This window comes from Clarias gariepinus, chromosome 28 (genome assembly GCF_024256425.1).
Source record: "Clarias gariepinus isolate MV-2021 ecotype Netherlands chromosome 28, CGAR_prim_01v2, whole genome shotgun sequence".
NCBI classification, from domain to species: Eukaryota; Metazoa; Chordata; class Actinopteri; order Siluriformes; family Clariidae; genus Clarias; species Clarias gariepinus.
The window spans coordinates 14,660,515-14,675,810 of record NC_071127.1 but is presented as its reverse complement, the minus strand read 5'-3'; the positions used below and the strand labels follow the sequence as shown (position 1 = coordinate 14,675,810).

Genomic DNA, 15,296 nt, shown 5'->3' with positions numbered 1-15,296 from the left:
AGCACGCTGGTTAGCACTGTCATCTTGCACCGCCAGGGTCCTGGTTTGATTCCCAGCCAGGTTCGATTCCTGTCTTGTCTTGGTGGGTTTCCACCAATGCAGGTTAGCCTAATTGGCCTTCCCAAATTGCCTGTAGTGTGTGAATGATTGTGTGAGTTGAAATGGCTACCTATCCAGGGCGTACCCTGCCCCGTACCCAAAGTTTCATGGGATAGACTCCAGGCCCCCCGCGACCCTGTATACAGGATTCTTGGTATAGATGAGTGCGAGTGAATAAGTTAGTGTTTTTATGTAATGCTGTATGATCGTTGTACTTTATGCGATCTTGGCGGTTGGTCTACTGCAGAATGTCTACCCTACTTAAGGATTCCTGAGACAGTTGCTGCACACAACTTTTATGTCAGAGGTATAACATAACATCATATGCAGATATTAATATCTGCTATGTGGCAACAGATGCTATGTATTCTGCAAACACTGAAATCGTCTGCCAGCTGAGCAACATTCCCAGTATTCACTACTGAATGGTGAAATATTTCCACTCACGATATCATGGCTGCTTTTCCACCAGAAAAGAAGGTGCGCAAGGCACATTAATTAAAGCCTCATGCCACCGAATAGACTCTTAGTTCCTAGAGCTTAAGTAAATGTAAGATCAGCAGCCTTGTCTGACTCGCACAGCAGGCAGTCATCCACAAAAGCATATCACATAAGGACCACACGCCATGTCCCTCAAGGACTGTAAAACGAATGTGCACTTTTTTGAGCACCCTGGGTGTGGTTTATTGACTTTAACGAGCCGCATTCAAGGACTTCCTCACATTTAAAAGCCTAAAATAGTAATCCATGTTACATTTAGAACAGGGTTGTATACTTTGTGCTTTGAGAGCAAGTAAGGCAGTAAATACACAGTGGTACCTCGGCATATGCATTTAATCTGTTCCAGAGGCGGAATCTCCTATTGCAAAATGCATTTTCCAATGTTTTCACGTAATCTTACCCAAAATTGCAAAAAAAAAAAAAACACCCACAAAAAATATGTAAACTTCCTTTGTTGGCTTTCCAATGACGCAATGGTTCCCAGATGCACGCGCCTTCAGCTCGGATGGTCACTCCTATGCCGTAAATGGTTTGTATGCCAAGGCAAATTTCTTCCAAAATTTCACTTCTTAAACCAGGTCGTTCGTATGCCGAAGTACCTCTATATATATCCATACATCTAGGAATCTTTGTAGTCCAACTAGAAACCGTGGAGGCCAATGGTGACCAGGGTATTTATTCCCATTTGTTCAACCGTGGTAGGACCTCCGGTCAACACTCGAATGCACATTCATACACTACAGGAAATTTGGAAAGTGCAATTAGCCTAATCTGCATGTTTTTGGACTGCGGGAGGAAACTGGAGAGACCGGAGGAAACCAACCAAGCACGGGAAGAACATGCAAACCCCAAGGCCAGAGCATTAACCATTAAGCCGCTGTGCCATCATATATACATACAGAGGGGCCCCAAAAAATGTAAACACACTTCAACATGAAAAAATATATCCCTCTTTTCTGAAGGTCACATAATTGCACCGACAATAGTGTGACTACTGATATCTTTAGAGGAAACACAATACAGTATGACACATTGCTGCCTTGCAGATTTAAGTCTTTTTCCCAATCCAACACACTCACTTCTATTCATAAAAGCGCGGTAATTAGCTGATTAGTTAAATCAGGTGTGATAGGCGCAGAGAGGGCTGCAGTGTGACCCTAGCCGGCTACCAATAAACACGAAGAAGGAAGAAAATTGGGAAAGATTGGCTTTCATATCAGAGTTGAATGATTTCTGAGTAGGGCACTTGAAAAATTGATCTCTAGCATGGTGTGGAACGTTCACATTTTGCAAAAATATCAGACTTTCAGGGAGTCAAGGGTGCTTTTGGATCCATGCCTGAAGCCCTAGTATGAATGCACCCTTAGTCCCACTGCCTTCAAACCCGGTATGTTTGTTCTTTTATTCAAGTTATTATACAGCTTTAATGCACACTTGAATGTTCGCTACAAAACTGATCATTATGGGATAGTCCAATAACCTGCTTGAGCAAGTATCCCCTCAAATTGGTTAATCATTTGATCATCTGTATCAAATAAAAGACTCCTGGGGTCTGCTTTGATCTCCTGAATGCTCTAATGACAGGCCATGAGTACCCTCCACCAGAGCAGGTCCATTACTCATGTTTCGAGAAAGAAACGCAGCCAATGAGAGAACACCAGTGTCCATCTCTATATGGTGGCTCATCATGGAGTTCTGCACTTCACTATGCTGTTAGATTGCCTGTATAAACTACTGAGGTTGGCTCGTGCCCACTTCCAACAATATAAAATCGTTCACTCTTGCCATTCCAGGGAGTTAAGCGGCTGGGCCAGCTGCCCATTTCCTCCGAGAAATCTGCACAACTGTGTGTGTGTGTGTGTGTGTGTGTGTGTGTGTGTGTTCTGTTCGCTTGACTCCCTGCTATGAGTGCACCGTGTCAGAGGAGGATGATTAATATTCATCACGATTTACGAAGCCTGCATCACACAAGACCTTCTGCTGAGTGTTTTTTGAATATTCGTTTCACAATACAGGTATCTATCAATGTCCTTCATCCAACTCCATCAGGGCATCAAGGGGCAAAGAAGTCATTATCCTTCCCCGACATTGTCGAGACTGGGAAGGTTCAACAGGTTATGGGTTTATAACATTATGGAATGAGTTACTCTGCATCCACACAATCATGTTCTAAGGTGTGTTGGGAATGGTAATACTGTAAGTCACCTATGGTGTGTGTGTACCACTGCTCACCCATTTAATGGTATGGTTTTAACAATGGCAATGATAAATAAATAATAAGAAACCCAGGATAAATTATTACCCTCAGCTTCTGGAATACACATCCTCCTCTCATTGGCAGGACAAGAATGGGAAAGAGGAAGAGCGTGATGTAGCAAGGACCCAGGTGGGATCACAGTCACAAGCTGATGACTTCGTTGGCAAAGAATTGAAAGAGTGGAAATACTCCCCTAGTTCCAAGGGATGCCATCCTGGTGGTATGGCACATAATGAAATAGAGCTGTCATATATTACGGATCTTAAATAAGTCGCTATACGAGGCATAATTTTACCGTTCCTACTGTATATCCAGGCTTCACATGCATCGGAATAGACAAAGTCACACAAGAAATCATGAAAGCATGACGTTCTGCAACAGCAATCGTCTCAAGGGAAAAGAGACAGCAGAGAGAAGTAAGAGACGAGGAAGGAAAAGGAGCGTGGAATGAATAAAAAACTAAAAGAGGAACTTACATCAATATAGTTGGCATTGACATAATCAGAGTTGGGGTCAGCCAAGAGAGAGTGCATTTTGACATGATGACGGTCATCTATACGTGGGTAACAAAAATAAAGGGAGTTAGCTGCATTATACAGTTGTAACAATGTTAAGCCTGCATTTTCTAAGACGTGAGAATACCGGGTGCTGGAAATTAGCTCAGCATATTTTAATTAACTCGCAATTAATTTAGACGCAAGGCGAAATTATGATATTAAGATATGACCTCATTCTTCTGGTCACTGTGAATGTGGGTGAAGGCTTACACTCACGGGCTAACAGGGTGTCGTGTCTGCCTTTGGTCTTGTCTTTCCGCTTGGTGATGTCCCATCCATCAAAAAAGCTCTAACAGAAGCAAAAAGACAGACAAAGGTTTAACAGGTCAATTGCATCAAATCACTGGAGTTTTGTAGTTTATGTACACGTCTTTGGGTATACATCGATCAGCGCAGAAATAGGAGTGATGTTGTTATTAGATTCAGAACATTCAATGCAGATTCTTCTTTATGTAAAGTATTTACTGTATGTGGGCTGCTGCGCCTGCATGGCAGAGCAAACCGGGCACTGTGTCTCATCACAGTAATGTCACCTTTAATTCAACTCTCGCCTCCAAATATAATCACCCTTTCTATCGGCTTTCCCATCACCCCTTCAGGTCTTTCCCTCATTTCTAGTGCTACTGATTTTTTCTGATTTATTGTAAGGGGTTTCTTGATTCAACAGGTCTGGCAGTAATCAGGCCTGGGTGTGACAAGTGAAATTTAGGTTAGCTTTCAAAAAAACTTACATTTTATTCATTATTTTGCAAAAGGAGCTGGTAGGCTGGTGGTTTTAAACAGCTTTTTTCCCCTTAATGAATGAAATCCACATTTAAAAAAACTCTATTTTTGTATTTACTCGGGTTACTTTGTAAATCATTTAAGTGTGACAAATATGCAAAAAAATTCAGGCAAATACGTTTCATGTATATACAGTACTGTGCAAAAGTCTTAGGCACCATATTATATTTTGTACCAATTTTGTTATATATGTTCATCATGTCTGCATAATTATGTACAAAATCATTCAGTATTTCCATATATAACCTAAAAATTAATAAATAAATAACAATACAGGAGAATATATGCATGGCTGTAAAAAAAAAATATTTAGTACAAGACAGACCAGTTTTCAGATGGAAACAAAAAACCTAATGTACGCTCCTGGGATTTACATAAAAAAAGAAAGAAGCGAGTGTGACAAAGTTACCAGAAGAACTCATATTCTCCAGCATGCTCAGTAAAACCTAACAGCTGTTTTAATTATAGTACAGTACTGTGCAAAAGTCTTGGACTCATAAAAAAAAATACGGCATAAGCAAAAGATGCTTTTTAAAAACATAAAAGAAACTTCTATAAAGAGCAATAAAGAGTGATAAAATAAACAGTCAGTATTTGGAGTAAAAACTCATTGCTTAAAATCAGGAGTTTTAGACACAGATTTGTGCAGTTTGTTTAGTCAGCCACTAATCGTGCACGTTCTTCCACTTAAAAGAGGCCTATAATTTTCACCACTGTAAGTAACATCCAATTCTTCAACCATAGGTTTAAATATGATGTTGGCACCAACCCCTTTGCAGCTATAACAGCTTCAGCTCTTCTGGGAAGGTTTCACACAAGATTTAGGAGTGTGTTTATGGGAATTTTTGACCATTCTTCCGGAAACGCATTTGTGAGGCCGGACACTGATGTTGGACGAGAAGGCCTGGCTCACAGTCTCTGCTCTAATTCATCCTAAAGGTGTTCTATCAGGGTGAGGTCAGGCCAGTCAAGTTCCTCCACACCAAACTCGCACATCCATGTCTTTATGGACCTATTATGGACCTTGCTTTGTGCACTGGTACTGTATGCAGTCATGTTGGAACTGCTGTGGAGTTGCTGTTGTTCAGTCATTGGGCCCAGCCCCTTACCACCCCCCCCCCCCCCCCTTATAAACCTAGTTAACCCAGTGTAAGTATGTATCCAATGATGTAAACTTCAAAGCATTTTTTGTAAGTCGCTCTGGATAACTGCGTCTGCCAAATGCCTAAATGTAAATGTACTTCCAGTAAAAGAAAATCTTAATGCTTAAGAATGGAAAGACTTTTTGGACAATTCCATGGTTCCAATTTGGTAGCTCCAACAGTTTAGGGACGGCCCCGCCCTGTTCCAACATGACTTATTACCGACTTTTTTATTTCATTTATGGTGCAGGTTTAACTTTAGGCAAATGCCTAACTACTGCCAAAGTTTCATTAAAAACAGACATACAGACAGACGTACAGACATACATTTTTCTGGTCTCCAATGTATGAAACGGAAAGATTTTAATAAAAGTGTGAATCCTGTCCAATGAACAGACCAAAGCTTTCTTTTCGATCGATCGATCGATCGATAGATCGATAGATAGATAGATAGATAGATCGATAGATAGATAGATAGATAGATAAGGAAGCTATAGACAAGTCCCAAGAGTAGTAACATATATCAATATTCATTTTATATTCTTTTTAAGTGAAATACAGCAGTAGCTTCTTGAGCCACTACTCATTTCTTCAAATTTTGCTTCCGAAGAGCCAGATTTCCTTGTACATTTAATGTAGTCTTGAGAAACCGTCCTCCAGACGTCCTGAAGGACTCATTTTTGGCAAGCTTTTGTCTCTCATTTTCAGTCTAGTCCTGACCCGAATTATAATGAATTATTTAAGCATAAACATCTAACTTAATGCAGGAACCAGTGAGAAACAGGTGTAGATGATGACAGATGATCAGGCCAATGATTAGTATACTTTTGATGGTTGGAACAGACGAGAGGGGAAATGTGGTTGCTGCTGAGGTTACATTAAGAACCAATTTCTAAAATTCTACCTTTAGGCCCTTCGTAGCCTCCCGTAGCAGAAATGTTCCCATTACTTTAATTTAATCTACAACATTTAAAATGAAGAAATGAGTGATGGCTAAAGATGTTTACACAGCACTGTATATAAACGAGGCTGAAAAAGTGTTTGTGACTATTAGGGATCTGGTATGACCCGGAACTAAAATGCAATGTGAAATGTGTACGATGACTTTGTGACAGTGCTGATGTCTTTCAACAGCACAACGCCCGATGATCACTGCAAGAAATCTGATCAAACCTTCTAATGGGCTGCCGCGCTGTAGCCAAAACACATTTACTATCATGATCTATGGAAATTCAAGTGATCCAGCCCTGCACTCTCCCACAGACGCTCCTCGGTCATTTTGTACATCTGAGCCCTGAGTAATCCGAGTAGAAGAAACCTACCCATCGATTGAAAAAATAAAAAAATAAAAACATTTCTTTGGCCTCTAGTTTAATGAATCTCGAGTAGTGTACTGTATCTCTATACATAAATAAATAAGTAAAATCGGCTAAAAGAGGTGGTAAAAAAATAAGTAAGAGAGTGTCATTAAAGTGGCGAAATGCTAGAAGAATTCTGATAGAAAAGAATCCTGATAGAAAAGATTGGTTTTCCATTTTGTGAACACAGACGACTTTGGAGTGAATTGATGTCTTTCACCTTTCGGAGGAGCACTAATTTATTTTTTGAACCATGTCATTCAGGAAAGATTGAAAGAGAAGGAAATATTTTGGAGAGATTTGAGGAACTCTAATTTTTATTCAAACTGTCGCAGAAATGGAGTGATAAAGGTCAGGATGTTTTTTTAAGAATACAGACTGCAACGTCTGTGTGTGTGTGTGTGTGTGTGTGTGTTTATCCTTTAGAACCATCACTTACCTATTATACCTTTAACAATAGCTATAGTTGATACATAAATATAGTGCATTTCAATAAAATTAATTTGTGTGTGTGAGTGTGTGTATGTGTCATTCAGTCTTCCACTCATTCAGACTGCGTTATATGTTCTTACTGATTTTCCATGATGTCGTTTCTGGCTTTAAGCATTGCTTAATTCTGTTTTGTCTTTTAATTAACCTCAACTTACAGTTTTAATTCCTCCATCTTCAAGTCTCACCATACAATAGTGGAATGGAGATGCAACAAAAATCTTAAACAGGGGCACAAATTTATGAAGGATGTGAGTCAAGGCACCGGGGTTGGATTCACAATGATTAAACATTAAAGTGGATGTTCTGGAGGTTGAACTTACAGACCAAAAATTTCAATCCCTCCTGGTAGGTACTGTAAAGTTTGGTCTCACCTCATATTCTTGCTTGAAGCCATAGCACTCAGACGTCTTCATTTGATTGATGTGCTGCAGGAGGTCAGCTACCCGAACAGCTGGATGCAGCTGGCCCGTGTGGTACGGAGAGCTCTTCCTGCAGCAGTGGCGTCGTGGAGAACCTCCCAGCAGGCTGCTCGACTCATTCACTGAGCTGCGTTGGTCGGCTGGCAAAACACACACACACACAGACAGTGAGTTCACCTGGAGAGCAGGTGAATCAATTAAAATAGAATATGTAATGTTACCGAGCGCGCTGTGTTTATATAAACTGTTGACTCATTTCATTTTTAAAGGTACTGAAAGATGGACATTAACCAAGAAGCTGCAAAAAGGCCGTGGGGAGGTAAAGTAAATAACTACAAACATGGGGCATAGTTCCTGTTTTTTAAATATGTTTGCCAAGAGATTCTGGCTGACATTTAAAACCGTTTTTTTTCCAGTACTACTTTTCTACCTGCCAGGAGCATTTTTGAAGAATGTTTTAGTGTAATGACAACATGTAAAGAGTATTCTCTGTAAAGCTGCCTGCCCTAATCTTTAATATTAGTTAAGTAAAAAAAAATCATACAACATAACCAAGGTCTCTTTAGGTAGAAAATCTTACAACATAATTGCTTAATAATAATAATAATAATAATAATAAGAAGAAGAATCATCCTACAAAAGCTGTTAGGCCTTGTTCACACGCCATTAAAATCGAGCGTTTTTCTTGCGTTCTTAGCGCCGGTGAGCGCGGATCAAACGCAGAGTGTTTTCTACACATAGGAGTCAATGAGAGTGTTCACACAGGCTTTGGTGACGTGCATTTGTCCGGCTGCGCGTTTATACGGCATTAGAAAAACGCTGCATGCAGCTTTTTCTTGGCGTTCAAAACCCAACGAACGCAAGGAAAACGCTTCTAGTATGTTTTCTTCACGTTCATTTTACGCTTCAGAGGACCGGATATATCCCATGACCCTAACATGCTATACATAGGGAAATGTGGAAAAGGCAAAATAAAATAAAAAAAATTGTTGAAAAACATATGCGAAAATTTTTGCATTTCTTCGTAAACCACAAAAAAACTTCCTTTAATCCGACGTTGTGCAGTCAGAGAGTGAACCCAGTAGCAGCGGGCTTTCATATCCAGGTTCCGACACACTGCCCCCACAGGTTAACACACAAACTACAATTTGGGCTGCAGGCTGACGTTAGACAGAGACAAACGAATGCCGGTGTAGAAGTCAATCGATCGCCACTACAAAACACAACATAAATGTCTAGGACGTTCAGAGCGCGTTCGTTTATCCAAAAATTTAACGCCTGTGTGAACAAGGCCTTAGTTTATTGTGAAATCCAACAAATAAAACCCAGCTAGCGAAGTAGAAAAACCTACAACAAAACCAGCTAGTTACTTGAAAGGTGTCACAATAAAACCATCATAAGTAAGAAAACTAAAAAACAGCTTTTTAAATATAAAATATCACAACATAATTGGGCAATAATAATAATCTTATGAAAGCTGTTAAAATCCTACAACAAAACCAGTTAGTTACTGGAAATGTGTCACAACTAAAAAACACAACGTAGTTAGTTTTAATAACTAGAAACGTTTAAACAAAACTTAACTAGTAGAAAATCAGAACTAGCAGGACCTCCTAAAATAACCAACATAAAACCGGGCAAAACAAATCTCACAAGAAAACCATCTAGTTACTGTAAGTATATATATATATATATATTTAAATTACAACATACACATACAGAGCTGGTTAAGTAAAAAAAAAAAATTATATATATATATACTAGTAGAAAACATAACATGAAATCCAATATTTTTTTTCTTGTTATCTTGTTTTTTTTTTTTGTTATGATATTTTAATTACCTGCTGGATACGCTGAACTACTGTAGCTAGTTATTTTGTGAGATTTGTTTTACCTGTTTTTTTACCTTTGGTTTTATTTGCATATTTATATGACTATCTAGTTAGCGATGATTATTACTAGGTCTGTGGAATGAACTTTGGTGTTGCATTATGTTTGTCTACAGGGTATTCATTACAGGTGCGTGCGCGTACTCACTCCTCGCACTGCAGCTATGCACATCCATAAAGGTGTGTGTGGTGCGCTCGTCCTGCTGCAGTGTGCCTTGGTCAGCTGTACTGCAGTCCAGAGAGCCTAGCCTTTGTTTCTTCTCTTGCCGATAAGGCATGGCCGCTTTGTTCATGTTCACTTTCTTCCTTCTGCGAAAAAAAAAATGGAAAGACACAAGCTGACATTGAATGATCTAAGATACCGTGAAGAAGAAAAGGGAGGCTGAGGACCATGGGAATATTAGGAAGGAAGAGAAAAGAAAAAAAAAATATCAGAAAGTAATGGAATGATAGAATGGGGGGATTCGATGGAAATATATGGAGGAATGTAATGAAGGACGATATCATTAGAGTCAAGCTATACAAAGAGAGTAAATGAGGGATAATGGTGAAGAAGAAGGGGGATCCACTTACGGGTTGTAAGGGTAAAAATAGAAGTCCCTTCTGTGTAGCATGAAGAGCAGCAAAGATAGATAATGTAAGAGAACGGGAAGAAATTTCGATTTAGAGCAAGAGGAGAAAAAAGTGTGAGAAATGAGTTGAACTGGTTGAATTTTAAAGTTTAAGTTCAAGCATTCATTCAGTACAATACAGTACGTTCTATACACTGCCTCCACTATTCTATTACAAATTTTCACTGATTTGCAGATTTATTTACTTATCACACAACCTTAGTTTCAATTTTCTCATATTCTCATCAAATTTGCACGATATCAAGAAAATTAATTACTTAATAACTACTTATCTTAAAGCACATTTCTCATACAGTGCTGATAAATTGTAAAATTTCCAGATTAATCCCATACGTTAACATTAGCCGTTAATATTGACAGCCCTATCTTTAATACAACTTTAACTATTACTTTAATTATTCTTATTACTCTGCATCTGTTATTCATTAGAAGTTGTATTGTATAGCCTATTATATAGTATAGTATAGCTTAACAACATGAATATTTTCTTTAAAAGCTCATTTTAATACCTATCCAGGTTTATAGGAGAAATACTCCAGAGGAGTTCAGGACAGAGAGGAGAACGGGTACACAGCTTTGCGTCAGGTTGGAAGACAAATTGTGTGGCTACTGATAGATTGGTGGACATTCATCCAAGGAGAGAGGCTGTCTGGACACATTGTTTCGACTAGACTCGGGACATTGACATATTTTGGTTCCTTTAGGGCCAAAATGTCATAGTGTCACATGATGTCAAGAGCGTTTTATGTTTCTTTGAGCCCCGGGACATTTATATTACTGTGTTACGATAACTGCAGAGACAAGCTTCAGTTCGACTGAAATGACCCAAATAAAGATGGCACGCTGGGGCACACACACATGTCCACACACACATACGCTTACCCTTTCTTTACAATGATTACAATGGCTCCCAGCAAAAGGACAAAGACCACTAGTCCTCCAGCAGAAGCTCCAAGGATCAACCCCATGTCCTCAGAATTCTGGGATATCTCCAGAGCATGCTTATGATCCTTACATGCAGCTGAAAGACAGTGGACAGGTACTTGATGTTACTAAGGGGATGGGGATCAACAAAGCATGGTTTAATAAATATTTGATTAATATTTATACTAATTTTAATGGCTAAAATAGAAAACTGTACTTGAAAAAGATTCAGTATAACAGGACAAACCGCCCCCACATAAATGTAAAAAAAAAAAATCAAAAAATATAATATTTAGAAATTTTCCATTAATATTTTCAAACATTTCCAAAATGCATATCAGTCACATTACTAAGGCTCTTTAGAAACTTGGCTGAGGAAAAGCTAAAAGAAAAGATTTGCAAGTAAACAGTAAGATATTCTACAAATATGAGACGCATCACACATTTTTTTTAATCAAAGTAGAGTTCACATAGGAGAGCAGTTTAAAAGATGGCCTGCATGTTATTTTTCTGCACTTTGCATAAGTTTGCATGAATTAATCTTTGGTCGTCACATTTTGAAACATTTATATAAACCTTTATATGCCTGCCTCTTTTATACACATTATTTGATTCATGCATAAATCATAGAGGGTACTGTACCAAATTTAGACAGGATAAGCTGAATATGTTTTAAAAAAAAAATACAAAAATATGAAATAATAATAATAATAATAATAATTATTATTATTATTATTATTCCATACTAACATAACATATAGTAATGACAACAACTATTATTATTTTTATTATTATTATTATTATTATTATTATTATTATGTAGTCTTCTACTTACAAACAAGTTCAATTCTAGGAACATGTTCGTAAGTCGAATTTGTTCTTAAGTCTAAAAATGTGAGCCTTTTACAGGGAACTTTGGATTACAAGCATAATTCGTGCTGGAAAATAAATACATAAAAACAATCTTTCCAAACATAAAGTAAAAATAAAACAAATTACCCTGCACTATACCTTTAAAAAAGGTAAAAATGAAGTATGAAAAAAATAAATAAAATATGTTCATACACGTAGTCACAGTGGTATAGGAAACAGTACACGCGTGCACGGATGTTGATTATACCAGTAAGAGACTGGTAGAGTCAGAATTTGGCGTAAACAGAATGAGAACATGGATCCATCATGCCTTGTTACCACTGTGCAGGCTGGTGGTGGTGGTGTAATGGTGTGGGGGATGTTTTCTTGGCACACTTTAGGCCCCTTAGTGCCAATTGGGCATCGTTTAAATGCCACGGGCTACCTGAGCATTGTTTCTGACCATGTCCATCCCTTTATGACCACCATGTACCCATCATCTGATGGCTACTTCCAGCAGAATAATGCACCATGTCACAAAGCTTGAATCATTTCAAAGTGGTTTCTAAAATGGCCCCCACAGTCACCAGATCTCAACCCAATAGAGCATCTTTGGGATGTGATGGAACGGGAGCTTCGTGCCCTGGATGTGCATCCTACAAATCTGAATCAACTGCAAGATGCTATCCTATCAATATAGGCCAACATTTCTAAAGAATGCTTTCAGCACCTTGTTGAATCAATGCCAGGTATAATTCAGGCAGTTCTGAAGGCGAAAGGGGGTCAAACACCGTTTTAGTATGGTGTTCCTAATAATCCTTTAGGTTAGTATAGATAGATAGATAGATAGATAGATAGATAGATAGATAGATAGATAGATAGATACATAGATACAATTTATTATTGGCCAAAGGGGAATTTTTTTTAGTAATGATGTTAAAGGTTTAAGCATGGTCTGAGTATCAGACATATTTAAAAAAGCATGTGTCAGCACTGATACTAAGAGCATCTGCATTTATATTGTTTGTCTAGTGAATGTTTTCCCCCTCAGGAAAGACATGTGGGGAAAAACATGACAGGCTTGATGTGCACAAAGTGTGGGCAGTGTAATTGAGGAAATATGTTGAGTTAGGATCTACAATCTATACTAAAGCTTCTCTGTTTTGCCATTATTATAGTATCTTGGAGTAGCTTGAGAATGGGAGTGTGGCTGTACAGTGTAGTATAGTGACTGAGGACAGTCTATGCTACTTACTGTACATACATTTTTTCACGTTTACCTCTAATGCATTGTGGTAACACCTGGACAAAAGTTTGTGAAAAAAAGGAGAAGAACTAGAAATGCAATCCTCTCTTGAAAGAAAGTAAAGGCCATGACATAAATTTTCATACTGTTGGCTTCAATACCTATGAGTATCACAATGTTACTAATACTAATAATAATACTAATGCTTGTAATAGTAAAAATGATGAAGTGAAGTAGTAGTAGTAGCAGTAGTAGTAAATATAGTAGTAGTGGTAGTAATAGTAGTAGTAAGATACTGCAAGCATACAAATCATTCTGGTCACTTTTCCATCTGTAGCAATAAAGATCAAAGAACAACCAAACTCTCAAGCATCTTTCCTTTGAACAAGCAATCTCTGAGATAGATGAAGAAGAATGAGGGGGTTAATAAATGAAAGTGAGGCAGCGAGAAAAAATGAAAGAGAGATGGGTGGGCAGTTCATCTTCATCTGGAAGGATTCAGCTTGTAATTAATCTGTGAGTGTTGGCAAGAAGCACCTGGGGTGCATGAAGATACGGTGAAAAAGACTGAAAGGCGAAGCAAAAGGGGCAGACGGAGCGAAAACGAGAAGAAAAAAAAACAGCAGGAAGGGAGAGACATCTTCAAGAGAGCACCAGAATGAGAGCAAGAGAGAGGCGGGGGGAGGAACAAAGAAAGGCGAAAGAAAGAGACACTTTAGACACCATCTTGTCACAATGGTGAGATGGTCATTACACAGACCCTCTATCTTGCTCGGACATGCACTGTACAATATATATTAATAGCTTCTGCCTTTTTCCTTTTATTTTAAATGTACAAATTCAAACACACACAATTTAAAGCTACATTTCAGAAGCCATTTTATCAAAACATTTTAGTAATGAAGTTTAAAGCAATGCACTACTTTTTCTTTTGCCGGAATTATAAGCGAATACCGATCAGCCATAACATTTAAAGCATTAACATCAAGGTTTCGGGTTCCCCTTGTGCCACTCTGATGGTGTCTTGTAGTGTCTGGCACCAGGATCCGCTGTGTTGCAGGTTGGGGCTTCCGTTAATCAGACTTGTTTGTTCGGCACCTTGCATGGCTGCTCAATCAGATTGGGTTTCAGGGAGTTTAGAGACCAGACAGGTGGCCTTGAGGTCATTGCCTGCTGGGCCCTGTTTGTGGCAGGCTGTGGTGCACTGTGTGTTTTGATGACTTTCTATCCTGGCCTTTGGTCCCTGTTGGCATGGTTGAGCCTTGGGTACCACTGATCATGTCTCCAGTTCGCTGGTTTATACTTGGTGATCACCTGATCGGTTGTGTTGACATTATGGCTGATCAGTGTATACTACTGGAAGGTTTCTTGCGGTGCTTTAACATATGCAATGGTTAGTTTTCTGATTAAAGTATCAATAATTGGGTAAAATGTTGCATTTTCCTTTGGTTCTGTTCAAGATTCAAGATTCAAAGAACTTTATTAATTCCCAGAGGGAAATTGCTTTTTCATACGACCAGGTGCGTAGTAGACAATTGTTTATGGACCAAAACTGGTTGCAGTCCATCTAAGCAAAGTGGTCTTGAGTCGACCAAAGAACAGAGCAGTAGCACCAATGAGGAGACCAATATTTGGACCAATGAAAAATGAAAGCAGTAGGCCAGTCTACCTTTGCCTTTTCCAAACCAAATACTAAACTGACCAATATTCACCTGCATTTTTTTTTATTGTATTCACCTGCATTTTCAACATTGCTCTGATTTGAACACGGCAAAAAGACAAACTAACCACTCACTCACTCACTCATCTTCTATACTGCTTTATACTGTATTGACCTGGAGCCTATCCCAGGAGACTTAGGGCACGAGGTGGGTTATACCCTGGACAGGGTGCCAATCCATCACAGGACACACACATAAACACACTCATTCACACACTATGGGCAATTTGAGAACGGCAATTAACCTAACCTACATGTTTTTGTGCGAGGAAACCGGAGTACCCGGAAGGAAACCCACCAAGCACTGGGAGAACATGCAAACTCCATGCACACAGAGACGGGAATCGAGTCTTCCTGGGAAACGAACCCAGACCCTGGAGGTGCAAGGCGACTGGTGCCACTACACCACCGTGCCGCCTACAAAC

The 15,296-nt window shown here is 38.9% G+C and overlaps 1 protein-coding gene across 6 annotated transcripts in view; it reads right to left on the bottom strand.

Annotated features, from left to right (window-relative positions):
* Positions 1–15,296, bottom strand: part of ptprua (protein tyrosine phosphatase receptor type Ua) — a 307,016-nt gene that overhangs the window by 42,259 nt on the left and 249,461 nt on the right. For 2 of the 6 annotated variants that reach the window (XM_053489812.1, XM_053489814.1), the window contains exons 14-19: positions 11,012–11,150; positions 10,071–10,100; positions 9,646–9,806; positions 7,561–7,748; positions 3,625–3,703; positions 3,334–3,410 (exon numbers count right to left, since the gene is read on the bottom strand). In XM_053489812.1, the coding sequence (XP_053345787.1) occupies positions 3,334–3,410; positions 3,625–3,703; positions 7,561–7,748; positions 9,646–9,806; positions 10,071–10,100; positions 11,012–11,150 (674 nt within the window). The remainder of the gene's footprint in view (positions 1–3,333; positions 3,411–3,624; positions 3,704–7,560; positions 7,749–9,645; positions 9,807–10,070; positions 10,101–11,011; positions 11,151–15,296) is intronic. The other 4 variants (XM_053489813.1, XM_053489815.1, XM_053489817.1 and 1 more) reach the window with 3 other exon arrangements.